This window comes from Leptopilina boulardi, unplaced genomic scaffold (genome assembly GCF_019393585.1).
Source record: "Leptopilina boulardi isolate dan_hultmark-lab unplaced genomic scaffold, ZJU_Lbou_2.1 LbouV2_140, whole genome shotgun sequence".
Lineage (NCBI taxonomy): Eukaryota > Metazoa > Arthropoda > Insecta > Hymenoptera > Figitidae > Leptopilina > Leptopilina boulardi.
Genome location: NW_026137686.1, coordinates 314,854 through 342,453, shown reverse-complemented (window position 1 = coordinate 342,453; position 27,600 = coordinate 314,854). Strand labels below are relative to the sequence as shown.

General features: G+C 30.7%; 4 protein-coding genes across 5 annotated transcripts in view; 1 reads left to right on the top strand and 3 right to left on the bottom strand.

The window, feature by feature from the left end:
- The window catches only part of LOC127291548 (uridine diphosphate glucose pyrophosphatase NUDT14-like), a 98,401-nt gene extending 75,581 nt beyond the window's left edge, over positions 1-22,820 (top strand). The window contains exons 2-4 of the mRNA XM_051320736.1: positions 19,361-19,437; positions 19,501-19,654; positions 19,805-22,820. Coding sequence (XP_051176693.1) covers positions 19,361-19,437; positions 19,501-19,654; positions 19,805-19,808 — 235 coding nt within the window. The 3' untranslated portion in view covers positions 19,809-22,820. The remainder of the gene's footprint in view (positions 1-19,360; positions 19,438-19,500; positions 19,655-19,804) is intronic.
- Positions 1-27,600, bottom strand: part of LOC127291539 (uncharacterized protein DDB_G0284459-like) — a 309,035-nt gene that overhangs the window by 149,360 nt on the left and 132,075 nt on the right. The window lies entirely within an intron of this gene.
- The window catches only part of LOC127291546 (bromodomain and WD repeat-containing DDB_G0285837-like), a 237,677-nt gene that overhangs the window by 119,610 nt on the left and 90,467 nt on the right, over positions 1-27,600 (bottom strand). The window lies entirely within an intron of this gene.
- The window catches only part of LOC127291544 (beclin-1-like protein), a 145,108-nt gene continuing 137,024 nt past the window's right edge, over positions 19,517-27,600 (bottom strand). Inside the window, exons 5-6 of one of the 2 annotated variants that reach the window (XM_051320728.1) lie at positions 19,805-19,922; positions 19,517-19,654 (exon numbers count right to left, since the gene is read on the bottom strand). In XM_051320728.1, coding sequence (XP_051176685.1) covers positions 19,805-19,922 — 118 coding nt within the window. In that variant the 3' untranslated portion in view covers positions 19,517-19,654. Of the gene's footprint in view, positions 19,655-19,762; positions 19,923-27,600 lie in introns of those variants that run through there. The other variant, XM_051320727.1, reaches the window with a different exon arrangement.

The following is a 27,600-nucleotide window of genomic DNA, read 5'->3' as shown; positions in this document are numbered from 1 at the left end:
TTGACGTTCTTGGTCTTATTTTAAAGATGATATAATTCTGCTTAACGCCTTTGATTTTGTTTTTAAAAAAAAAAAATTTCAATTGTTTAAACAATTTTTATAAACAATTTTAATGATTTTAGTTCCTCATTACGAAATTAATGATATATTGAGAGAAATGTGCAATATTATTAGTCAAGGTTAAAGACTAATACTTACTTTAAATAATTTTTATACATAGCATTGTTTAAACAACCCTTAACTAATAAATACATAGTACCGCTGCTTTTATATGTTTCAGATTTGGGTTTGCTTTAAGTTTTTTTTAAAGATAATGTATGTTTATAATATTTAAGAAAATTAATAATTAATAAAATAATTTTTATACTAGCTGTACGAGCTACATTAAAACTTTCAAAAATTGTACTTAAACGTTCTCTAATTTATATATATTTAAACGCTTATTCAAAAAAGGTATTAGAGTTACAGCAATCGAATATGGACATACAGTTTATTGTAAACCCTTTCGCGTGTTCCATATATATTAATTGTAGATTATATTAATAAAGCAGATAGAGGAATGTCTAATTTATTACAGTCTGCTGTTGAATAGGCTAAGCAAGGCAATAAAGGCATAAAAGAAGCATTACGAGGTGTCTCTTATGCATTTTTAAACTCTTTAGAAATATCTGCTTAAGAGGCTGTATATTGTCTTGCTGGCATACCGTTGTCAAGAAGTAGCAAATCAGAAATATTTATTTATACTTCTCATCCTTCTCAGCGTGTGCACGTTTAGAAAGGTCGTAAAGATTTAGAAAAATTAGATTCGTTATCAACTAATATTCGAAAAAAATTTGTTAGATCATTACATAAATCGCCTAGTAGATGACATGTTTGATGTTATGTGTTTAGCTTATTTCGCTGCGTATTACATGTATTAAAAAACAGTAAGAATCTAAATGGACAAAGTTTAAAACAAGAAAATGAAAATTATGATGAAGAAAATTTGGACAATATTGAGAATGATGTAACAAAAAGCTCTTTGATTAAACTTCTAAATAATGATGGATATGTACGTTGTAGAGAAAATCCAAGAGTGATTTGATTCCGAAGATATAGTAAAGAAACAGATCCAGAAAATTTATATACAGAACAATTAATGTTATATGTTCCCTGGCGTAATAAGAACTTGGAGCTATTGAATAGCAAAATTAATATCAAAGATCGCTTTTACAATTTAAAAGATAGTATAAGTAAAGAAAGCAAACAATCCAACAAACTAGGAGATGCTAATGAATTTGAATTATTATTAAATTCAGTTATAGATGCTACAGCGTAGCAATCACCTGAAAAAGAGAATGAAGAAAATACCAATTTTAACAATCGACCATTAGAAGGATTTGAATATGCAAAAAAATATGAAGACATCGATCACGAATTACAATTTTGAAACGTTTTGCCTGATTCTACGAAAAACGATGAAATATTTGTTACGGCTCAACCACCCGTAATTAATTAAGAAGATGTTGCCAATTTGATTCGTATTCTTAATTTTGATCAAAGAGATTTTATTTTGCATGTTGGAAATTATTTCTTAAATAAAACTGTAAACTCAGAACCGTTATATTTATTTGTAAACGGTGGTGCTGGTGTAGGTAAAAGTTTACTAATAGAAACTCTTTTTCAGTATCTTATGGTATATCATTTTAACCAAATACCTGGTTCAGATCCTGATGATCTTAAAATAATTTTATCGGCATACACAGTCAAGGTTGCCTTTGGAATTGGAGGACAAACAGTGCATAGCGCATTTGGTCTTCCTATATCACAGTGTGGCTATACTATGCCAGAATTATCACCTTCTGTATCTAATACACTTGCTTGTAAATTAAAATCAGTTAATCTTATTATTTTAGATGAAATATCTATGTTAGGTAGTAGAACACTTTATCAAATTAATCATGAGTAATGTCCTCTAGTGATATTACTCTATTACAATCTCAATATTTTACTACTAATAGTTTTCCCCCTGAAGCAAAAGGTGCAATTCATTTATTTGCAAGCAATAAAGAAGTAGACGATTTTAATAATAAAATTTTATCTACAATGAATACAGATGGAGCAAAAGTAAATGCCATAGAGATAGTTTCTGGAGCACCTAACTTTCAAGCAAAACGAAAAGCTTTGAAGTGAGTCAAAGATCTCTCTAGAATACAAAGTTATGGTTTGCCAAAATCTTTTAGTATTAAAATTGGAGTTAGGTTTATGATAACTGAATATTGACACTTCAGATGGTGTAGTTAACGGTACAACTGGTGTCCTAAAAGCTATAGATTATGGTAAACATAAAACTGCAGGAAAAAGACGTCCACTAAGATTATGGATGGATTTCGGTGATGAAAATATAGGAAAATGTAGCAGGAATAAGTTCGAAACATCAAATCAATGTAATAAAAATAATTTCATTAAAATGCAGTTGACGCCAATTGAATTAGCTACGTATACTATAAAAAGATGAAAACCGCCAAAATTAATTGTACAAAGAACTCAATTTCCTATGGTTGCTGCAAAAGGAATTCATAAAATTTTCATAAATTTCATTCATAAAAGTCAAGGTTCAACCATGGATAAAGTCGTTGTTCATGTCAATCAAACTGTTCGTACGTAGCATGTTCAAGAGCAAAAACAGCATCAGGCTTGTTTATTGTTACAAAAAATGGCAAATTTGAAGCACCTTCTTCTTCTTAAAATGATAATCCAGTTCTTGTAGAAATGAATATACTTGTTACGGGCAATGTCCGGAATCGGGCAATGTCGACATTGCCCTCGGTCACTGGGCATTGTCGACAATGCCCGCTAATTTCGGTCAATGTCCGAAATTATTCATATTATGTGGCTTTTCCGGGCAATGTCGACAATGCCCGGTCCACTTTGGGCAATGTCGATAATAGCCTATGTAGCGAATAATTTTTTAATAAAAATAATTTTTGATATGAATGAATATCTGATTAACTGTCGGAAGTTAATAATTTGATAATATAAATAAAGTTATATAAGTATAATTGTGACGCCACACGAGAAAAGGTACCTATCCCCGAAATAACATTAGGCTCAGTTTTCCGTGCACTATACACGGAAAACTAAGCCTAATGTTATTTCGGGGATAGGTATCTTTTCTCGTGCGGCATCACGCTCTGAAGAAAGGGACCTTAGAAGCAAACGAATTGTAGGTTATGTTTACGATTATTTTACCTTGATTAAAAGTTTCTTTTTATTTATATAGAATAAAAATCAGTTTTTATTGAATATTTTGAATGTAATAAAGACCTAAATTTCAATAATTTGTATTGAAAAATGATCCTCTGTGTATATTTTCACATTGAAATTTTGAAACATAACCTATAATTTTTTGCTTCGTAGATCTCTTTTTTCAGAGCGCGTCACATATAATTATATAATTGACAATCAAGTGAATAAAACCGATGAGATAACGTAAATAGAAAGTAATAATATTGTTTTGTTTACAATGAAAATTGTCAACCAGGCTAATGAATACAAACTTCGATTATATTGATTAGTTTGCCATCAATTGCCTGGAGGTAAAGGCTCGATTTTATTTAATAAAAAATGTAACTCCAAATGCCATGGCAGCCTTTCGTGTAAAAATAAATAAAAAAAATTCTTGTGACTTTATATGGCATTATAAATTTTCATTATAGTATAATAAACAACATTGCCCAAAAATGAGTGGGCAATGTTGACAATGCCCAGTGATTTTGGGCATTGTCGACATTGCCCGTAACATACTTAAATCATGCAGTCCTCTCATACCATGTTTTAAATTTTTGAGGAATGTTCCTAAGAATATAATTCAGTTTATATTTCATAATGTATAGTCATAATTGTATGTATGTATTGTAACGCGGCATTTTATTGCCTGCGTTGAAAATAAATAAACATGATTAATTTAACGTCAAATTAACGCCAGAGCGGGAATCACATTTAATTTGACTTACAATTATATCACTTTTACTTTACCTTCATTCGCATAAAATTCAATAATTTTGTCAATGAGCGAACCGTCAGATTATTGTTCACCGATCATAACAAATTTAAGAATTAAACTAACACTTTTCTTTCTTTTACTTTACATAAAATGACAGTTGGGGTTAAGTCCCCAATTTCACAATTATCGGGTCGATCATCGACTTAAACAGCCTAAGGAAGACATCAAGGGAAGTATTTTCTGGCATATATAATTGGATGTGAGTCCCAATTATTCAACATTGCCAGGAAAGCAAAGATCCACTTCTAATAACAGAGACCTGTCAAAACACTGGTCATCGCCATCTTCCAGACACATGTTATTGTGCAGCGCCCCTATCGGTCATTTATCGAACTTTCTTTCGACCGTCGATAATTAATGAAATTATCATCTGACGCGCATCGATTACCAATTGTGGATCTTTTGTAACTCGGGCGAGACTCACCATGTAGACGAAGCGCGACGAACGGACGCGTTGACGCGGACCAACAGCCATTTTTGATCATTCTCGTTTTGGCGTTTGACAGCGGTGTGATAGTAAATTTTGGGTGTTAGGGTGAAATTGTTAAAATAAATAAAAATAATGAGACGAGGTCTACTACGAGGACGGCGGCGTATCTCCGGTGAGTCTCTCGTCATGTAAAGTGTCTTAAAGTGAACTTTCGGCGGAGTTGATCGCCAAAAATATAAATAATAAAACTCTGTTCTACGAAAACTTGTGGTTTTCACAGGTCCCTTCAGGACCTGTTTCAAAATATTAACTAAATTTCTGTGTTTTCACAGGTCCCTTCTGGACCTGTTTCATATTATAATTAAAGTGTGGTTTAAAAATTATATTGGTGATTTTCCTTACTCACCCACTCTCCTTGATAACAGCTGGGCTAGCATATTAAATTCATTAAATAAATGGTTTGGTTATTTTCCACAAAATAACCTGGCGTCTCGGGCATTAAATTAAAATAAACCAAATATAACGGGTATTTTACTCAAATCCACATTTAAATTAATTAATTAACATTAAAAATTTCAGTAAAATTCAATTAAATAAATAAATTAATTAAAATACACGTTATAGTATGTATAGTCACTTAGATGACATTGATGAAGATCCAATAATAAAAGTTTCTCATGTTCTCTTCTTTATAGAAACTTTGATCATGGCTGGGGGTCGATTATATTTATAAAGGAAAATTTTAAAAACAAAATTAAAGCAGAAAGTTGGCAACGATACTGGAAACTTAAAAAATAAAGTTGGACATTGTAAATGTACGGAAATGCTTTTAAGCAGAATTCAATTACTAGCAATATACAAATCTCCTAAGTGTTCATTAAATACAGCAATTGAATGTATTGATAATGCGATTTTTATAAACATAAAAAAAAAAAAATATCTACTAATACAGAATTAATTTTCGTAGGTCGTTTGTGAATTTGCCTAAAGATATACCAAAGAAGTCTAACGCGTGACAGTACTCGTTACCTCTAGTACAAATTCTGTTAATAACACTGTTGTCTAAATAGTTAGATGTATTGAATTTAACTCTGAACAGTTTTTGATTTCTTAAACCTTTTGAAGGAACTATAAAATTTATGCTTGACAATATCGATGGACAATCGATTAATCCGTTAATAATTTTGAACAATAATAGTAAAAAAATGTCATATGTTGTTGAAGACAGACTATGGCGTAAAGCATCCAATTTCGTTCTGAGACCTCTCACATTTTGATAGTATAAATTGACATCAGTTTTAGGTAAGTGTATAGCTGAGGAGACAGATGATTCACAGCGCGTAGTAGTGGGAATAGACAGGGAGGGAGTATGCTGCATGTAGGAGTGAGAACTCACACATTTGGAGACTGTATGTCTGGAGTCACCAGCTGATTCCCTGCTTGCGAAGTGAGAATAGACGCTCGATCTACTATCACTGGCAGTGTGCGTTTGATTAGCACCGGTACACCTCGTTGGTAAATTAAATGGAGATCTTTCTCTCCCTGGAAAATTCGATGCTCCAACTGCTTTTTCAGTGATGTCAATTCCTCTAATTGGTTTTTCGTTTTGTCTGGATGCAGTGATATCCCTTGTAGTGTGTTGTCCAGTGCAGCCTTCTTTGCTCTTATAAATTCTTTGTGCAGTGACTTCGCCAAAGTTTCGTTTTTCAGCACCAGCATTATTGGTCTGGGTTTCTGGTTGCCCTGTTTAAAATTGCCAATTCTATGAATATTTGTACCCGCTATTGAGGAAGAATCAAAAAACGTTGAAATAAGTTTGAGTGTATTAAGTTCGTCAGTTTTTTTATCATCATTGTCACAAGTAGTGACACTCGATTCAGAAAGCCCAAACAGTATTAGATTACATTTTCGTTTTATTCTGTCCTCAAGTTCAGATAAAGAATTATTAATTTGAGAAAAACGATCTAATTTTGTAGACGTGTTATTCGATAAATCGTGTAAATTACCTTCAATAATCGTAACTCTCTCAGTCAAATTGTCAACTCTTTTGACAGTGCCACCAACTGTAGTGTGCAAGGCGTTCAGATCCTCAACTATATCATGCACATCAGAAGTGATGTTTCCTATGTCATTTTTTATATCTTATATTGAAGCAAACATTGTGTCTAATTTATTGTTTAAAGCAGACATTGCATTATTTACTATTCGCTCAATATCAGATACAGTAACTGCAGTTTGCACTTGAGAAGATGAGGGGGGGAACATCAAGGCTGTTGGGTGAATTCGCACGTGGTGGACCACAACATCGCGAAAAAGAACCATTTTCTAGTAGCACTGACCTGGATGCACATGAGGAGTGGTACGGAGCATGACAACCAATGCACTCTTTAATAGCGTCTACAACTTTTTTGCCACAACGAACACAAAATTTATTACCAGTATTTTATTTCGAGTCACACATGTTATATGAAAATCAATTTTGAGGTTAGGAAACTATAAGTACGGTCCTCAATGATTAAGAGGAAGACAAAATAAGTAAAAACAGTAACAAATTGTATTAATCGATGTGGGCACAATAGATACATTTTTTAGACATCACAAACAGTTATATATAAGAATACCACAAAATGAATGCTTTGACATGTGAGTCACTGTTGAGCTGACGATAAGTTCGAATGAGGCTTACGGTTACGCGATAATTCGTTAATAGGTACTTAACAAGTAGTATCGATTGAGCTAACGATAAGTTCGACTGGGACTTGTGAATATGATATACTTCATAAGTAGATGTTTAGCAGGTACTCACGGTTGAGCTAACGGTAAGTTCGACTGATGTTAGTTTTTCAAAATTCATAATGGCGGATTTAAAATAGCGGACATATTTTTCTAAATTCGGTGGATTTGCTTGAAACACGTTACTCGGGGGTTTTTGGGGTCGCTGATTACGAATCTGATATTACTTTTTCAAAACTTAAAATGGCGGATCCATATGGCAGACAGAACAATTAAAAAGTGTCATCTAAATTCAAATTTAGATTTTAGAAATTAAAAACAGTGAGACGAAACAGTATAGCGAAAATTAATAATGTAAAAATTAAATAAGAAAAATAACTATAAAATTCCACCCCCGCAATTAGGTAATAAATAGTTTAACAGTTATCTACAACCCCAGAATGTACCACGTGGAGGTGTGCGGCAGGATTTTACACTCTTTATTTTTCTTGGTTTTTATTTTTTTTAAACTACTTTTGAGCAAACATATTGGAATTTGGTTTTTGAATTTTCAAAATTTGACTTCAAATTCTGATTTAGCGTAGAAAATACCATAAATAACGTATGTTTGATGTAAATCTACTTGTTTTTTGTGCCTTTTATCAATTGTTTTGTATGTACGTCTATAGACGTACCTCACACTAAAAGCCGAGCTGGTAGCCCACTTTAGAATGTACGTCTATAGATTAACTCTCACACTCAAGGGTTTAAGCACCGCCACTACGTAGCGCTGCTCCAAATTTAGCGCTATATGGACCAAAAATTAAAAAAAAATTTCTTTGACATTTGTGAAGGATATTTTGATTTATTTACAACTCGATTTTTTCTAAAAAGTTTTAAGAGTGTCTTGTATGGAAAAAGAGAAAATAAGCAAGCGCAATGAGTTATGTAATTTGCTGGAGTTTCGTGTCAAAATTGCAAACTATTATAGCGCATATGACTTATACCGCATTTCACAGGTTTTAGATAAACTTTTATTACTTTTCTTACCTATTAATTAAGAGTTATAAAACTTTCCATGACCCTTCTTACCTTCTTTAATAAGGGTCCAGGATCGAAAACTCAGGTATTGCGAAGTTTCTATCTCTTTCTGTTGAAGGGAATAAAATAACATTTTTATTACTCAGGTAGTGGTAGATAGAATTATCTACCTAATTAGTATATCTACTGATTTCAGGTAAGAAAATTCGGAAAAGAAAATAAAATAAATAATAATTTTCAAAAATTATACCTGCCAGCGCTGTAATAAAGCAGCGCTTCGTAGCGCTGGCGCTTAACGGAATCCTACTGCTGGTTAACAGTACTGAGGAAAGTAGTGGGGTTGTGGTAATAATCGTAGTAGGGATAATGACCGAAACCGTTGTCTTTCCAACCGTCTCTATTACCGCGATCACAGTTATTATTATTATGATAATTGTGAGATTTGTCATCACGAAGTTTACGTGATGACTATCTTTGTTTCCTTTCCCCTTTCTGCGACGACTCGGAACGTGAGAAGCTAGAAGATCTAGAAGAAGATCGTCGACACGATTTATGCTTGGACGATTGGCTGACGGGTTTTTTAATTCCGTCTTTATCGCTTGTATTGCCCAAATTTTCACTTTTAGGGATTTTCGCTTCTAAATTTTTAATTTGCTGTTTATACATATCTAATTTATTTATATTTGTCTCCGGTTCTCCTTTATTTTCTTTTTTATTGTTTTTGCTATGCTTATTTTTATTTTCTGTTCTTCTTTCCGCGAGTGGGGGAACCTGTCGTTCCTGATCGGTTGTTAGCAATTGAGTTTTAATTGCGTTTAACTGATATTTACCACACTCGTTACGGGATTTGTTTGAATCAATTTCGCATAATTTATTTGAGTAAGAATTTGTGAAACGTGCCACCAAAAATCAAAAAATTTTATTTCTTATTAAAATGTGGTTTTTCTTATAGTATTTTATATAAAAAAACACTACATCAAAGGATTTTGAAAAAAAAAATTTTTTGTTATTGTTATAAACAATTAAAGTTTTTTGACACTTTTTTTTCAAAAATTATTTTTAGAAAAATTTGTCGACCGATTTTAATGGCTCAAACGGCATTCTCTTCGTCTTGAGTCAAAGATTTATAAGATATATTTTTCATAAAAAAATATTGCATTTTAATAAATAAAAAATTTGTTTATTTATAAAAAATTAATAAAAAACCATGTTCGCAATCGAATTTTAAAATGAAAAAAATAGCTACTTATTCCTTGAACATTTCTGAGTAATGTCCCGTTGAGAAAAAAATGGCACGGATTTGATAAATGGTTTATTTAAATATTTTTAACTCCGCGCGTAATGTCACGCGCCACACCGTAGCGGTCCTCGGGTACTCGATGCTTGCCGTTTTAAAAGAATATCTGAGGAAATGATTAATTTTTAACATAATAATTTATTAACCTTCTTGAAAAATTTTTATTTTACAAGATCGCAAGTATCATATGTTGCCTGTGATGATATTTTTTTACATAAAAACTGTTTGCCATTTTTGGACGGTTGAAACGAGTGATATTGACGAGTGTCTATTATTCTAATAGTATTCTCATAACGAGGTTTCAAATCTTCTTCTTCATTCTCGTATTCTTCTTTAGTACAACAGTCGAAGGAGATGTTTTTAAAAAACCCTTTTGCCCAATTTAGCAATTTTATAGGTGTCGTAATCTGATCATCCACAGGTCGTTGTAAGCTTGCACGATATGCACTTCTCTTAACTGAACCACCGATTCCGTCACATGCGCCCTTACCATGAGACGTTGCGAATAAGTTCCACTCTATTTCAATTTTCATGGATTTTTCAAGATAAATGATGTTGATAAAGTTAGATTTGTTTTTATATTGTGCAGATGCACCATCAGAAAAAAAATTAACTTTTTAACATTTTCTTTTCCATGATTCTGAATCAAATAATTCAACATTCTTTTGTTAAATAAATTGACAGCTGTGGCATTATGCTTATTTGCTTCTGAAATTATTACAAAATTATGATGAGCTGTTTTATTCTCTTTTTTGTAATAAATAACATACGGATGTATCGTAACTGCCTCTTTAGACCAATGGTGTGATTGTACAGAATCTTGTATAACAAAACTGTAGTTTTCAGAAAAATCAACTGTTACAACAAATTCTCCATCTTGAAGATCAGTTTTCGCACTATCTAAATAATTTGCATGTGATTTCGCAGTGTAATCGTGCTTTAAAAGTGATTCTAACTCTCCTTTTAATTCCTTCAAAAATTTTGACTTTTCTTGGCTTTCATCCAATAATTGACATCTAAATAGTTAAACATTGTAATATAATATAACACATAACTATATTTTAATTCATAAGTATAAAGTAAATCATAATTAATTAATTTGTTGAAAAGTAGATGCATTAAAGGAGTTACATACCTTTTTGCGCAAAAAATGAGGGATTTTCATCAATTTATTAACCATTTATGTACTTTCATTATATGCAATAAAAAATTCATTTTTTTGATCCATAAAAAGTTATGTAACCCCTTACAGTTGCAAACGTTAACATAACCAAATTTGAAAAATTGATTTTATAACTGAACGTAAAAAAATACAATGATTATTTTTAAGCTAATAAATTATAATTTAATATTAAATTTTACAAAACATTAAATTAAATTTTAATCGTAATTGACACATTTATATTTTAAATTAACTAAGTCGTTAATTAAAATTTTTAATCTCATGAAAATGAATTTAACTAATAATAAATACTGACCTGTCGGTACTCGTCCATGATTTAAAATAAATTTCCTTGACGTTATGATCATTCAATAATTGATCGAGTTCATTTAAAAATGAGGCTGCGCCAGGGCAATTTTTACAATCTAATAAAAAACACTTAGTAGTCGAATTTTCACAGACCATTGCACTAAGAATCTCTGAGGTTTTATAATTATACTGAACACCATTATTTTGATTTAAACTATTATTTAGCCCAATAAATTTTAGTTTCATATTTTGATGCATTCGGCAAACACACACATTGTGAGATCCTTTTTTTCCAACAGGAATACAACAACGAGGACGAAGCTTTGTAAACCTGGACAGACTAATTTCTGTTTCAGGAAATTCTTCTTTAAATTTTTCGTACAATTCTTTAATATTATTTAACAACAATCGTTTTTGCACTTGTTCTCGTACTCCATTAGTAACAACGGTAATAAAATCCTTTCGGGAAGTCATTACACGACTCCATTTATCTGACATATAAAAAGCTTCAACTTTATCAAAAATTTCTTCTGATAATCTTCTGCCACTCTTTTTTTTAGGACAACTTCCGTAACCGCAAGAATCTCGCAATTTTTTTGAGTTTGAAGCTATTCTTCGAGAAACATCGAATTCTCTTGAAATTTTTCGAGCACTCCATTCTCGCGGCAAAGTTGTCAATATCTTCATTTTGTCAAATTTCGTTGATGCTTTTGATAAAGCAACTTTTATTTCCATTAACGATTCATCAGAAATATTAGAAGGCCTTCCGCGTTTTTCAGGAGTAGCGTCTTGAAGATCTAATATTTTTCTTTTCGACCTTTCATTGCTGATTTCAAAATTAGAACAAGAATCTTCTTGTTGTTGCTCATCTTCAGAACTTGAATCGCTTACTGGCAAAATTTCTTCTTTATTATTTTCACTTAATGGAATTTGTATCACATTCACATGATCAGCAGAATTTTTAGAAGCAATTAAGCTTCTACACGAATCACAAATGTATTGGCCAATCAAGTTTGAAAACACACCGCTCCAATTTTCGTTTACTAATTTAATTTTTGTATACACGCACTTGTGATTTTTTTTACCACAAGGATTAGAGCAAAAGTTTTTTTTCGGCATTTTAAAATTTAATTTAAAAAGTATTACATTAAAACTTTTTCGTAACGGACAAACAAATTTTGTTTAATGCGCGACTGAGAAACGAACTTTTTCTGCACGTTATTGTTTGTTTACTTCTACACGCAACTACGGTAGATTCGCAAGAATGTAAAAAAGCGAAGTTTTTTTATTATAATGCCAAAAGCATCACAAATCAATATACCCTATATTTCCTTTAAATCATTTTAAAATACTAAATTAGTTGTATAACAGCTTAAATTTTTATTTAACAAAAATAATGTTCTGGAGGCATTCTTTTAAAACGGCAAGCATCGAGTACTCGAGGACCGCTACGGTGTGGCGCGTGACATTACGCGCGAGTGACATCATGCGCAGAGTTAAAAATATTTAAATAAACCATTTATCGAATCCGTGCCATTTTTTTCTCAACGGGACATTACTCAGAAATGTTCAAGGAATAAGTAGCTATTTTTTTCATTTTAAAATTCGATTGCGAACATGGTTTTTTATTAATTTTTTATAAATAAACAAATTTTTTATTTATTAAAATGCAATATTTTTTTATGAAAAATATATCTTATGAATCTTTGACTCAAGACGAAGAGAATGCCGTTTGAGCCATTAAAATCGGTCGACAAATTTTTCTAAAAATAATTTTTGAAAAAAAAGAGTCAAAAAACTTTAATTGTTTATAACAATAACAAAAAATTTTTTTTTCCAAAATCCTTTGATGTAGTGTTTTTTTATATAAAATACTATAAGAAAAACCACATTTTAATAAGAAATAAAATTTTTTGATTTTTGGTGGCACGTTTCAGAAATTCTTACTCATTTGTTAATTGCATTGTTGCGATTTTTCCTCGTATTTTCTAATTTTTTCAATTAAAGCGTCATATGTTGTAAAACGATAGCGGTCAAATTGTAAAATTAGTTCTGAATGGAGGACCGAATAAATTTTATCGAGTTGATTTTTAACTGTTATTTTTTCTTGTAATTTATTAAATAAAGCGCTAATTCGTATGACGAACGCGATTCCGGTTTCATTTTTATTTTTAACCGAACGCTGAATTTTATTCATGATATGTTGATCGTCGTTTGAATCGCCGAAAATTTTTGTAAATATGGCTGAAAATTCAAAACACTTGTTCCAGGTATTGCGAAATGTTGCAAACCAAGTGTATTCATTTTCTAATAATACTTGGGACATAGTTTGTAACGCGTCATCAGGGTTAATCGCAGATGCAAGCATTTTTCGTTTAAATTCATTGATGAATTCGTCCCCATCTAATTTACCGGGGAATTTCAGATCCCATAATTTTACAATTTTATGGATATTATGAACCATGTTTCTAGGCGGTGGTTGCGGAGAGCTGGTAAAATTGCTTGTTTGTGCTGGTGTTTGAAATAAATTTGAGATGTCAAATTGTAAAGTTCTATTTGAGAAGGGATGCCTCGTAGAAGGTGTTTGAGTGAGTGAAGAGGACGTGACGCTGTGAGTTCGGTTGTACACGCTGTACTTGTAGTACCCGTGACGCTTACCGTGTTGGTGATGAGAGTGGGGGTATCGAAATTCTCTGTAACACGTGCTCTCTACTGACATCATATTCCCAGCGAGAATCATGCCATGGCGATTGAAGATGTTTCATTTGTAAATCGAAAATTTTTTGTGTTAAAATGTTGATTGCTTTATTTGATTATTGATTTATATCTGTACGCGTTTAACTGTTGGGTTGTCTCTGTTCTGAAAGAGTTCATTTCCCGACGAGGAGAAATGAAATTTTTTCCTCATAAAAAGTTAACATTTGTTCACATGATGCGTCTCGATGGCGTTCGAGTATTTTATTACCGTTAATCTGAAAATTGTTATTTTGTTTATGCATTTTGTTAAAAAGTTTGTTAGCTTAGGAGAAAGATAATAGAGTTTTAATTTCCCTGCCGCGACGCGTTTGTAGTAAAACATGAGGGGTTGTCGTATCGGTAAGGTCACTCTCTGTGTCACTATGAATACTTTGAATTTTATGTTCGACACGTTGGGTTGCATTGTCTGGTTTCTCAGTATTTTCTGAGATGGGACAGTTGAAAACCACTGTGTTTACCAGTGCAATGTTCGTTTGAGAACTGGGGGGTGCATGTTGTAGTTCACCTGTTGATTTGAAAGCCGCGGCTTGAAACCGCGTGTTTATTGTCTTTTATGACATCTCTTTTTCTTTTTTTTTTATTCTTTTGTCATTAAAAAAAAATTTCTTTCTTCAAAATATTAAAAAGTTAAATTTCGTTTATTATTTTATTTATTTATCCATTTTTTTAAGTTAAATTTTGTTTAGAAGAGAAAAAAATTGTTTTTAAATAAGTTTTTGAAAAAAACCCTTTATTATTGTAAGGGAACGTTCACATATGACGTCACGCTAATTTTCAGCTTTTTTGACCCCTACCCCCCCTTTGTCACGCTCTGTCACGATTTGACAAGACCCCCTTGATAATGGACATCACGTTCTTTAAACACCCCCCCTTTTTTTTTTGTTTTTTTTAAATCTTAAAAATTTTCTAAGGTATTAAAATTGTTTTTAAAGAAATAATAAATGTTAAGATTACTTAAATGTAATAAAAAGGGTTTCTGATAAAAATAATTTATTTTTTCTTGCAATTATATACTTATAAATATTTTTTGCTTAAACAGAGTTATTAAACTTAAAGTTTAATAACTTTTGCAGCAAAAATATATGTATAAAGCAGTATAAAGATGGTATAAAGCAGTACTAATATGATGATATAATACGCATGACATATCACAGGGCCTTGATATTCGATTCGCGGGAAAAGGTATCAAATTCAAAATTCTACTATAAAAGTAGTAAACATACTTCGTGACATCACGAAGGAACTGAACCCCCCCGTACGCCATGTCACGTTTTGTCACGTTTGACCAAGACCCCCCCTACCCCCTAATGCGTGACGTCATATGTGAACGTTCCCTAATAATAAGAAAATGTGACTTTATAATTTCACGTGTGAGAATATTATAAAATTTTATTTTAAATTCTCTAATTTCTACAAGAAAATAAACGTATTCAAAAATATAATTAGGTGAGATAGTCAATCTGGCATGGAACAAAGCGAAACGATATTGTAAACACGGCTGTGTTTACTTTTCGTACCGGTCTCTTAGAGATCACGCGTTGAATGTGGCTACAGTGACCACTAAGTAATATATCTTATATGTGGAAAAAATATCCCATGGTAGTTAAATTCATTACGTTACAATAAAATATAATATGGTAAAGCAATTTTATTTATATGCGTAAAAAATAGCTGAAAAAGAAAGTTATTTGTAGAAAAAATAATCAGCTAAAGCGATGATTAATATTATATATCGTCGATTGAGGGCAGAAACACGCCAATTCAGGCGAATGTTGAGAAACATGACAATCTTAAAAATATTAGGGAAACCTGCCATTCGATTGAAGATTTCAAAAACATGCCATCTCAGATGTCAAATTTTTGTTGATTGTTTTAGGTTGGTATCACTTTCTTGAGAATGTTATATTATACTTAACAAAATTTTATTCTTGAAATCAATATTAAAAATTAAGAAAAGTATATTCATTAATAATAACTTTATTAAAAGGTTCTACCGACTTAACCAAAAATATTCAACAAAATATTAATTATTTTGACTCATCAATTTTTCGTTTACAGTGTTACCAACCTAAAACAATCAACAAAAATTTGACATCTGAGATGGCATGTTTTTGAAATCTTCACTGGAATGGCAGGTTTCCCTAATATTTTGTAGATTGTCATGTTGCTCGACATTCACCTGAATTGGCGTGTTTCAGCCCTCAATCGACGATATACATTAGAGCAGTTTAAAGCAATACTTTTTTTGATAGCGAAAAATCCTATGCTAGTATTAAAAATAGTGAGAAAGAAATGCGAGCATTATTTTATTTTTCAACAGGTGAAAACTTCGTTCATTAAGTGTTATTTAACGCTTGAAAAAGGGCTGAAGTGGAAGCTACTTTTTCGCGTTTGAAACACTATGACTTATTTTAATGCGATAAGTTAAAACGAGTTGAGCGCCGTAAATGTGTAAACACAAGCATGGCATTGAAAATTAGTTTCTTTGAATGTGGAATGTGGATGCGACTAGAAAATGTTTTAGGTCGCTGATTACGAATCTAAAGTCAGTTTTTAAAAACTAAAAATGTCGGATTAATTTTTAAAAAATTAATGTATTTTTATAAAAATGAGTTTAAGGAGGTTTTCAAGGTCGCTGATTACGAATTATTTTATAAAGACTCTTGATTGGTCAAAATCGTGGAAGACATTTTCGAATATTTTATTTTAAAAAGTAACCAATTTCATTAAATAATTATTATTAATGTAGTCAATAAATAAAATAAATAATTTTATTTCGACTAATTAGTTTTGCAATTTTTTAATTAAACTCACTAGAAGATGGAAGAGTAATTATGATTTTTAAATACCTACATATTTAATATATACGACTTATTTTTCAAAATACATTGAGCCACAGTAGTTTGAAATCGAAAAGTAGGGTTTAAAACAGTCTAGAGATTAATATAATTATTTTTGATTTTCAATTTGCATAAATAATTATATTAATATAAACAAATAAAAAAAACGTACTTTTTTACATATTACTCTTATTTTCAAAAAAATATGTAAAGTTTTTATTGTTAGGTATTTAAATTTACTCCTCTGGATCTCTGAATTGTAGAATGATGATATAGACCCATTAGTAAATTGTTATAAACAAATTATATATACAAATTGTTAATTTGAGCAATGATTTCAATTAACTTAAATGAAACTGATCACACCTATCTTTAACGAAAAAAAGTTGATACCCGATGCCGAAAAAAAACTCTTAAATAATTTAAATCTTTGTTCCCCAAATAAACAAAATTTCAAAGATTCAAAATCGTAACCGATCCTCCTGCATTATTTTTTAAGAATTTATTGTTGTTTTATGCATTATAATGAAAAATTGCTTCATTACGATGTGCAGATCAGTTGAAATTACAAGTGTAATCTTTTTATACTTATTAAATGTAAAATTAATAATAACAACAATAATACATTACTATAATTTTTGGGAATAAAAGATGGATGATCAATTTTGTAATTTTAAATCCGTACTGTCAACAAAAATAATAAAAGAGTATTTTCCCTAGAACACCGCAGATGTAGTTATCCGAATTTTCTATCATTTCTTATTCTTATTAATATACGCAACATTAGTTATTGCTATTGTAATTTGTATTTGTATCATGTATGAACATAAATAATAACAAGTTGGCTAAAATTAGTTCAAAGTTTTGTAGATGTAGTTGATTTATTTTTAATCACGCGTGTTGTCATGATTAAAATAGAAATATTGTGCCTTATATGGTAGAAAAAATGTTTGCAAAGACAGTAATTTAAAATTTTTGTTCTTCACAGAAAGTCAAAAAAAGATCTTCAAAACTTTTATGAATAAAAGTTTTTCTTTAAATAATTTTTCTACCACATAAGGCAAAAACTTTCTATTTTAATCATGACAACACGCGTGATTTAACTTGTAGTAATAAGTCATTTTTAAATAGATTAAAAATAAATTAACTACATCTACAAAACTTTGAACTAATTTTAACCAACTTGTTATCATTTATGTTCATACACGATATAAAAACAAATTGCAATAGCAGTAACTAATGTTGTGTTTATTAATAAGAATAAGAAATTATAGAAAATTTGGATAATCTAATGTTTACATCTGCCGTGTTCTAGGGAAAATAATCTTTTATTATTTTTGTTGATAGTACGGATTTAAAATTACAATATTGATCATTCAACTTTTATTCTCAAAAATTATAGTACTGTATTATTTGTTGTTGTTATTATTTTTACATTTAATAAGTATAAAAAGATTGCACTTGTAATTTCAACTGATGTGCACATCGTAATAAAGCAATTTTTCATTATAATGCATAAAACAACAATAAATTCTTAAAAAATAATGCAGGAGGATCGGTTACGATTTTGAATCTTTGAAATTTTGTTTATTTAGGGTACAGAGATTCAAAATATTCAAGAGCTTTTTTCGGCATCGGGGACCAACTTTTTCTTCATTAAAGACAGGTGTGTGATTACTCGGGGGTTTTCGGGGTCGCTGATCACGAATTCGATGTCAGGGGGTCGATTACGTAACTTTCCCACATCCCACATTTTACATCCCACTTCCCACATTTTACATCCCACTTCCCATATCCTACATCACACTTCCTACATTTTACAACCCACATTTTACATCCCACTTCTCACTTCCCACATATTACATACCACTTCCCACATCGAACATCTCACTTCCTACATCTCACTTCCCACATTTTACATCCCACATCTCACTTCCCACATTTTACATACCACTTCCCACATTTCACATCCCACATCTCACTTCCCATATTTCACATCCCACTTCCCATATCCCACTTGCCATAAATCACATGCCACTTTCCACATTTTACATCCCACTTCTCACATCTCACTACGCATCTTTCACATACCACAAATGTGGGAAGTGAAATGTGGAATATGGGATGTGGGAAGTGGGATGTGGTATGTGAAAGATGGGAAGTGGGATATGAAATATGGGAAGTGAGATGTGAAATATGGGATGTGGGAACTGGGGTGTGAAATATGGGAAGTGGGAAGTAGGGTGTGAAATATGGCAAGTGGAATGTGAAAGATGGGATGTGGGAAAGTTACGTAATCGACCCCCAGTTTTTCAAAATTCAAAATGGCGGATCCAATATGGTAGACGAACAAATTAAAAATTAATTGAATTTGCTTGAAACTAATTTCATGGGGGTTTTTGGAGACCTTGTTTACGAATACGATGTCAGATTTAAAAATTTAAAAATGGCGGATCCAATATGTCAGACAAAAAAAATTTAATTTTGACGAATTTTCTTGAAATTTGTTACTCGGGAGTTTTTAGGGTCGCTGATTACAAATATTATGTCAGATTTTATGAATTGAAAAAATTGCTGCCATTTTGAATTTTTAAAATCTGACATATTTGTAATCAGCGACCCCATAAAGTAGAGTGACTTATATTTCACTACCTTCTCCATCATGTTGAGTCTAATACTGAATCGACAGTAAAATACGGCTCAACTATTGCTAGAATTTATTTATGGTTTCCCTAATTATTAACGAATTGCTTTTAATTTATTGTAGATCAGGAGTAGGATCTGCTTCTTCTTCACAAACTTTATTCTACGTTGAAGTTACTGATGATATGAGAATTCATCCCGGTAAGAAAAAAAAAATATATAATGAACAAATAAATGAATAACAATATAAAATAATTATTTCAGGAGGTGGTGCTGACTCAGAGGGTGAATTAATCGAAGTTATCGAAATGAATATTCAGCAAGTGAAGGATTACCTGCATTCTGGAAATGTTGAAAGTCCTTCCAGTTTTCTTTATGGTGTCACTTGGTTTTTGGCTAGTAAACAAGACCGTTACCAGTAATTTGAAAATAAAAATTATATTTTAAAAGTTTCAGTAATTTAAAATCTTCGTTGTATTCTATTAAAAATTTAGTCAATTTCAAGTTATTTATAAAATAAGATTAATTTAATTTAAAATTATATTTATTTACATATAAATATTTACAATTAATGTTCAACATCGTCTTTTGTGAATTGAGTACTGACCCAGGCAAGACCCCATTTCAAATTCGTCAGGACATATTTTAAGGCCTTAGTCCACTGCTCTTCAGAATTGAACTGAATTCTATAAATAAAAAAGGATATAAATTAAAATTTGAAATGCTTATTGACAAATAAATCAATTAAACGTAGAGGAGAAAGAGAACCTTAACTTAACGTAAACAAAGCGAGAATGCATATTACATAAACAAACACTTATTTATTTATTTATATACATTCCCCGTAGTCCACAGAAGTGAACCATAAATGGGTAACTAAATAATTATAAAATTTATTATTATAAAATATCAAAATATTTAAAATATAGTATTATTATATGAGCATTGTCACACTCACAAATTCACATCAACAAAAAGCATAATATTTTAATTTATTTTACGATTAAACAATAAGTATTTATTAATAGTTTCGAGAAACTTTGATTGTGACGTGTTAAATAAATCAATATGCGGTTCAAAAGTAGAGGATAATTTGTTTATATGGTAATATACAAAAAAAATAGGTGCTATAAACATTAAAGGTGATGGTATATTAGTTAAATAAAAAGGTTTATTTTGTCTTGATGATAATCTCGGTACTCTGATATTGATTAGATTTAAGGGGGGAACACCAGTTGTAACTTTCGAAAAATCGAATTTTTTTTTTGTGCATTTTCTTAAAGTATACATATTTAGAAATGTGTCTGTAAATTTCAAAGTTGATCCGGTGAAAAATAAATGAGATATACAGAACACTGCAGCGGCGCGTCCCGTGGCTTCATACAAGGTGGCCAGCCATACCTGACCCTAACGACACATGGCCTTTTCCTATGATTTAGAAACGGCAACCACTGCGGAAGAGTTATTATATGGTCCAGGAATCGATGACTCTTTGTAACTTGGAAACAAAATTTCTCCTGAACAAAAAAAAGTAAGTTGAAACTTTGAATGCGTTTTTCTCAAAATGACATTTTCCAAGTCGGTGACCACGATTACTCGAATACCATTAACAAATATGGCAAAACAATGTGGTGATTTAAAATTTTAAACAAGAACATAGTTACGTGTATAATTCTTAGTTCTTGCAATGTTATCATGTTAAAACGGTTACATAAGTCTAAATAATTCGATTCTCTCGGAGGATAAATACCGTCTTTTTTGAAAGCTAGAAATTTGATAAAAGGCTTTTGAATATTCTCGACTTCCTGAGAATAAATATCCTAAAATGGGTTCCATATTACATCGGCATAATCTAAACGAGGATTTTATCTAAACAATTGCATTAAATAAAAGTGTAAAAGAATGAATAATAGAAAAATTTTTTGAATTTCTTAACAAAAAACCTAATGAATTAGACGCGTTTGACAAAATTTCTGTAATGTAATCATTAAAACTCAAATCCTGTGAGAAAGTTACACCTAGATCACGGACGGTATTCACTCTTGTAATCTCATAATTTTGTATTTTATATGGAAATTTCAAAACAATGCCTGATTTACGAAAAGATATTATTTGACATTTTGACAAATTTAATTCTATTCTATTTTCAACATACGAAAAATAAATAGCCATGAGATCATTCTGGAGTTCCTCAGCATCATTATTCGACAAAATATGTCGATAAATTATTAAGTCATCAGCAAAAAAGTAAAGAAAAAGACATTATACTCTCAACTATATCATTTATGAATAATTTAAACAAAGGTGATCACTTTATTGACAACAAATCTTACTTTATATTAGTATTATAATTTGTATTAATATTATTTTTTTGTTATTATTATATTGATATATCCTCGGATTTATCGTAAGTAAAAAATATTTAATTTCTTTAACATACCGTTAACAAAAAGTTTATAAATTAACTTAAAATTACGCAAATATATAGATATTACATTTTGAGGTTATGTTATATTCCTTGTCAAATTATAATTATAATCAATTTTCTAACATAAAAATAAGACAGTTGTGTATAAAAACGAAGCACTGAAGTTCTTTCACTTATTAGAAAATGAATTTTTGTATTATATTTACCCTATCGAAATAACGTGCCCCAAACATGTTCTCAAACCGACTCTGGTTTGTAGAGCATTTTTAGAGTCTGATTAGAAAAAGAAACTGAAGTACGCCACGTTTATAATAAACGATTTTTATTTATTTATATATATATTCCCCGCGGGCATTCTTTTTAAAGAAATAATTTTTTTAAATGAAAAATTCTATAATTTTTTTCCAAAAAAATATTTTGTGTAATTTTTATTAATCAACAAATTATAAAAAAATATTCTTTAAGGTAAACAATTTTATAATTTAACGTGTTAAATAAAAATTGATTTTCAACCATAAAACTATTGTTGGTCATAACATTGTTGAGGCGAAACAATATATTATACATATAGCTGAAGCAGCTTTCAGTATGGATACATTGACAAAGAAGAATGGTTGTGGCAACCATATAATTTGGAACCTATGATATGGATATATCAACCATAGCTTTAGTTGAGGTAACAATATTGGTTTGGATTTTAACAATTTTGTTATTGTATCCATTTTTGAATTGCTAAGGCCCCTATAGACGCCTGCGCACCTTGTCTGGGCGGTGATGCAATATATTACGTCTATATTACTCGCATTAATTCCAAGCGTCGCGAAACGTGTATATGTCCGCAGTCCTAAAGATTTTCTATAATCATTTAAGAATTATATTGATCCCGGTTAATGTGTTTTTTAAGTTAAAAAATGGAAGCTGAGTGCATTGATTTCCTTAAAAAAATAGGCTTCGAAGTTGACTGCGTCCTTTTAAACAAGTTACATTCACCTTTCCCAGTCATAATTTGTAAATGGGGAAATTCTTGAATGTTTGCGACTCTTAGGCACGCACTATAATTATAATACTATAATAAAAGTTGCGATACGATTGTTTATTTTGTTAACGAATTTGTATTTGGCGATTATTTCAAAAAAATAAATACGTTTTTATGGGACTCAATGTTTTAAATTAATCAAAAATAACCTTATTGATAATATTAAACAAATAAAATAAACATTAATTGTAACCATATAAAATGGTTGCTTCAACAATATTAATATGGTACACTAAATAATGGTCGAAGCATCAGTTAAAAATGGTTGTCACATCCATATTAGCATTTGTATGTTTTCCAAATATATGGTTCCCACAGCCATATATTCTAGTTGTGCTAACAATTTAAAGCTAGCTATTTAATATGGCTGGAGCAACCGGAGGTATGGTTGGGACGTATTTTTCAATATAATATGGTTGAGACAACCAAAGGTATGGCTGTGGCAACCATTGATTTTTTTTCCGTGTAATAATTAGTTTGGAAATATGCAATTTTAAAAAATAACTCATGGTGCTTTGTTATGACATATTTAAAACACTTACAATCATGAAAGGCCGTTTAAAATCCGATTTTTACCGAGCTCATACGAAGCTATATTTCAATAACTTAAATACATATAGGCAGTCGCTGGAAATCTCTGGTAATCGCGTAGAAATCTTAGAAATCTGTAGAGAAATCTTTCAACGATTACCTCTACCTATTTCTGATTTTCTTAGTGAATATCCCCTCGTAAAAAATATTTTTTTTAAAGTTTGATACATATATTTTTAAACTTTAATTATTAAAAAGTTGTATTTTTTTTTCTTTTTTTTTGAAGTGCTCCCATTTGCTCAAAAATTTTTTTTTCAAAAACGGCTATGCGGTGCTATAGAGAATGTTATTGAGAAGTTATGTACAAATTTTCAATAGAATCAGTTGAGTAGTTTCAGAAAAAAAATGTACACCGCTCCGAAAAAAGTATTTTCAAAAAACGCCATATCTGCTTTATTTTTGAATATTTTTTAATTAAAAAAATTTGTTTCTAAAGTTAAATACATGTATTTTTAAACTATAATTATTAAAAAGTTGTATTTTTAAAAGTTTTTAGTTTACTTTTTTTAATAGATTATTTTTTGCGCGTATTTCAGATCTGATCGCGGAAGTAAACCATGGAAGGTAACGACGAGGGGTTGAATTACAATTGTTTATTTTCTTTTTTGGCACAAAATTTTCAAAAGTCTAATTAATTTTCAATAAAAATTTTTCGCATGCTATTTCAACATTATTAATTTCATTTAAAAAAGACCAGTCAATATTACATAAAAATACATACAATTGATCTAAACGAGCCTTACGAAAATTGTAATATTGGTTTGAGTTATGATTGAAACTATTAAAAACTGATGTTAAATATTTATGATTAGAGGTCAATGACGCTGAGCAACAAATGAGTCGCCGGAAAGTAAAACCAAACATAAAATTCTGACTCCCATTGAATTAACATGGCCGTCAGAATTTTATGTGTGGTTTTACTTTCCGGCTACTCAAATGGTAGGGTGATACTCATCCTCTGTTACAAGTGGGGGAAGAGCCCTGAGAACTGATCCATTAATATATTATCGTTTATATTGTTAATCGTAGGTAGATTAATTTAAAGGAATTGCTTATTGCTGCAAGAACTATATTCTTAGGTTGTAATTTTTTTTGTTGCGTCCGACTGGTCTTGCAGAGACACTTGTATTGGATTCATGACGATACCTTATTACTAAACCTGGTTCCGCTTTCGACTCCTTCTCTTTTAATTCTCTCCTCACGCGCTGATATTCCTGCTGCTGTAATTTTGTACGGTCTGGCGTTGGCAGGAATGATTGGATAATTTGAGGAATTTGATTGATCGACTTTAGCTTGAAATAATCTTCTCTAATTACTTTCGGAAGTTGAGTGTCCAGGAATGCAACCTTGAGTGGTCTCGGTTTCGTTGCAGCCTGTGATGGAAAACCAATGCGAGTAACTTTAATATTCGTTGGTAATATTACATTGGGACTAATAGAATTGAAAAAAGAGACAACAGTAGATTTATCGTTATTTTTCTCTTCTTCTCCAGTAATGGTTGCATTTTTATTAATATCAAAAATTATTAAATTGTATTTTCTCTGGTATCGATTCTCCCATTCGTCCAGGCAGTCAACCATGCTTGTTCCATGCAAACTACTATTATTTTGAGTTTCTAAAGATGATACTTCTAGTTGATCAAGGCGTTGAATAATATCAGTTAAATCTGACTCACATGTCATAATTCGTTTTCCATGCTTCGTTAACTTTCCAGTTATAGATGTAATAGTTTTCTCAACACGTTCAAAATTTCCGATATAGAATCACGAACTCTATCACATTCTTCTCTCATTACACAACGAAGTTGGTCCAAGGATGCTGTAACTGGTAACTCAGGTGCAAGTGATAATGGACTGCAACACTTTTTTAGACCTACTCCAGGTGTGAGTTGTGTCTTGGATGAGCATGCTGGATGGTAAGGGGACTTGCAGTTAGGGCATAGAAAGGTTTTGACGACACGTTTATCACAATAAGTACATTTTATATCAGCTGCATTTGTAAAATCAGCACATTCAAACTCCGTGTTATCTGACGTCACTTTTAAGGTTGTCAGTTTATTTTGAAAACACATATTTTCAAAATGTAGTCTCTCAATGAGGATTGTATATAATTTAATATACACTGAGAGACCTTTTGGACTACAGCGGAACAAGGTAAGTGACAGCAGCGCCACTATGGTTTTGGTGTGCGGCGGTACAATTTTGGGAGCGTGACTGTCCAAAATGTTGATAAGTAGCTCACCGAAGTTGTGGGGACGCCACCTTTGGTTTGTAGCTGTACAACTTTTTGGCAAACACGCGCCCAAAAATGTACTGTAGCAGCCCAAACGTATAGTCTCGTAGCTTACCAACAGAATGCTCCGCAGCCGCCTGTCGAAAGTCGGCTACAGTGCAAAAGGTCTCTCAGTGTAGAATTATATACGAAATAAACGATGTAAGCAAGATGGTACACTCACACAAACAAATTTTGGTAAGGCTATGAAAAATTTATAGTCACTAGATTTCAAAATTTATTCTCAGATGAAAAAACACTTTATCCAAATAAATGTTAAAATATCACTTTTATATTTACGTATAGTCACGATGCTCTAGAGAAAGGAAAAAAAGGAATTACTTATCTAGCAATTGGTTATATAAGACACATTAAGTTTCGATTCCGACTGTACATATGGAAAGACAAGCACTTAATATACCATTTTAAATAAGATTAGTTTGAAAATCCCTTGTAAAACGGAAATGCACCAAACTTAAGTCACTCCTGGGTCACCAGCACTTGAGTCTTAATTACACGTAAGTTATACAGTAAAAAACAAGTTCGACTATTTGCAATAGCAATATAAAGGAGGAGCGATAATCAAACACGTCCGACCATTATAAAAGCTGACTGATTTGAGACTTGAAGTATTAATTAACATGATGTTAATATTATGTCAATAGTATTCTATAATAATAATTCAAATCGATTTTTATTTTAAAATTGTTTTTATTTTTTTAATCCTTTCACGTCTGCAGAATATATATATGTCCCACTTTCAAAAACCCTTTTAACTTTCTTAAATATTAATATTTTTTAATACGGTTTGCATTATTTTCTTCAGTTTAGATCACAGTATAAAGAAAAAAAAGTAAACTAAGAATTTTTTTTACTATTAAATAAATTAACAAAAGTTTATCTAAATCAAAAAATTTGCAAAAAAAATCAGCTCTCCTAGGCATAAATATCAAAATAGGTATTTATGAAACAAGTGCGTACATGGAAAAAATTAGTCGCTGAAATTTTCATCGACTTTGTAGAAGACTCTCAGATATAGTGGAAAGTGTTTAACTTTTTAAAATCACTTAGTTCTAAAAATCACAAAGAAGTAATTCAAAAATTACATTTGAAGAGAATTTAGAAAAAGTGTTCTAAACTTTCAGCGACAGTCAAGGAAAATAAAAACACCGCCGGGTGGTCTATTGAGACGGCGTGCGAACGATTCGGCGACAGACGAGGAAAATTACGAACCTAAAATTTGCTCTACAGTGTTCTAAAGTTTCATCAACAGTCGCGGAAAACAAAAACTCTAAACCAACCAATGAAAAAAAATTCTCTTAATTCTTTATTATTCTTTATACACACCGTGCCTGAACCAAAAAAAAGTTTGACTAAAATGGATCCAAAATCGGGTTTTTGGGGATCATTCTACATCATATCAGAAGTAAAAATCCGTTGAGATCAAAATCCTAGCTGCTCCTTTTTTCGAGATATAAGTATTTTTGTTTATTTAATTTTGCGAATATTCTAAAAACACTCAGTTTGGAACTTGTTTTATATGCTTTATACAATTAGGCAAACAAATCTTACAAAAAGTATCTTAAATATATTTTTTATATGTAATTACGTGTAAAAACCTTTAAAATAAAAAATCAATGAAGAAAATTGGTTAATATTTGTCAATATATTAGGTTTTTTTATATTGGGCTCAATTAAGAGTCGATTTTGTTTAAATATACCAATCTGAATTTTTTATAACCCTAAAATATTTAGACAATATCCAATTAATAAATTTATTGCAAAATTATCTCGTTTTCTAAAAAGATGTCTAATCAGACTCAGTTTAATATTATTTATTTATTTTGAATTAATTATTTTTATTTATTACTAATTTATTAATTATTTATTTAGTTCAGTATTTTAATTAATACATAAAGCTTAATACAAAAATAATTTTAAATACTTACCTACATTTAAATTTATTAAAATAATTTAATTTTAATTTCAAACCAAATTTTTTAAAACAATTTAAAAAATTTTTTGTAATGTTTGAATT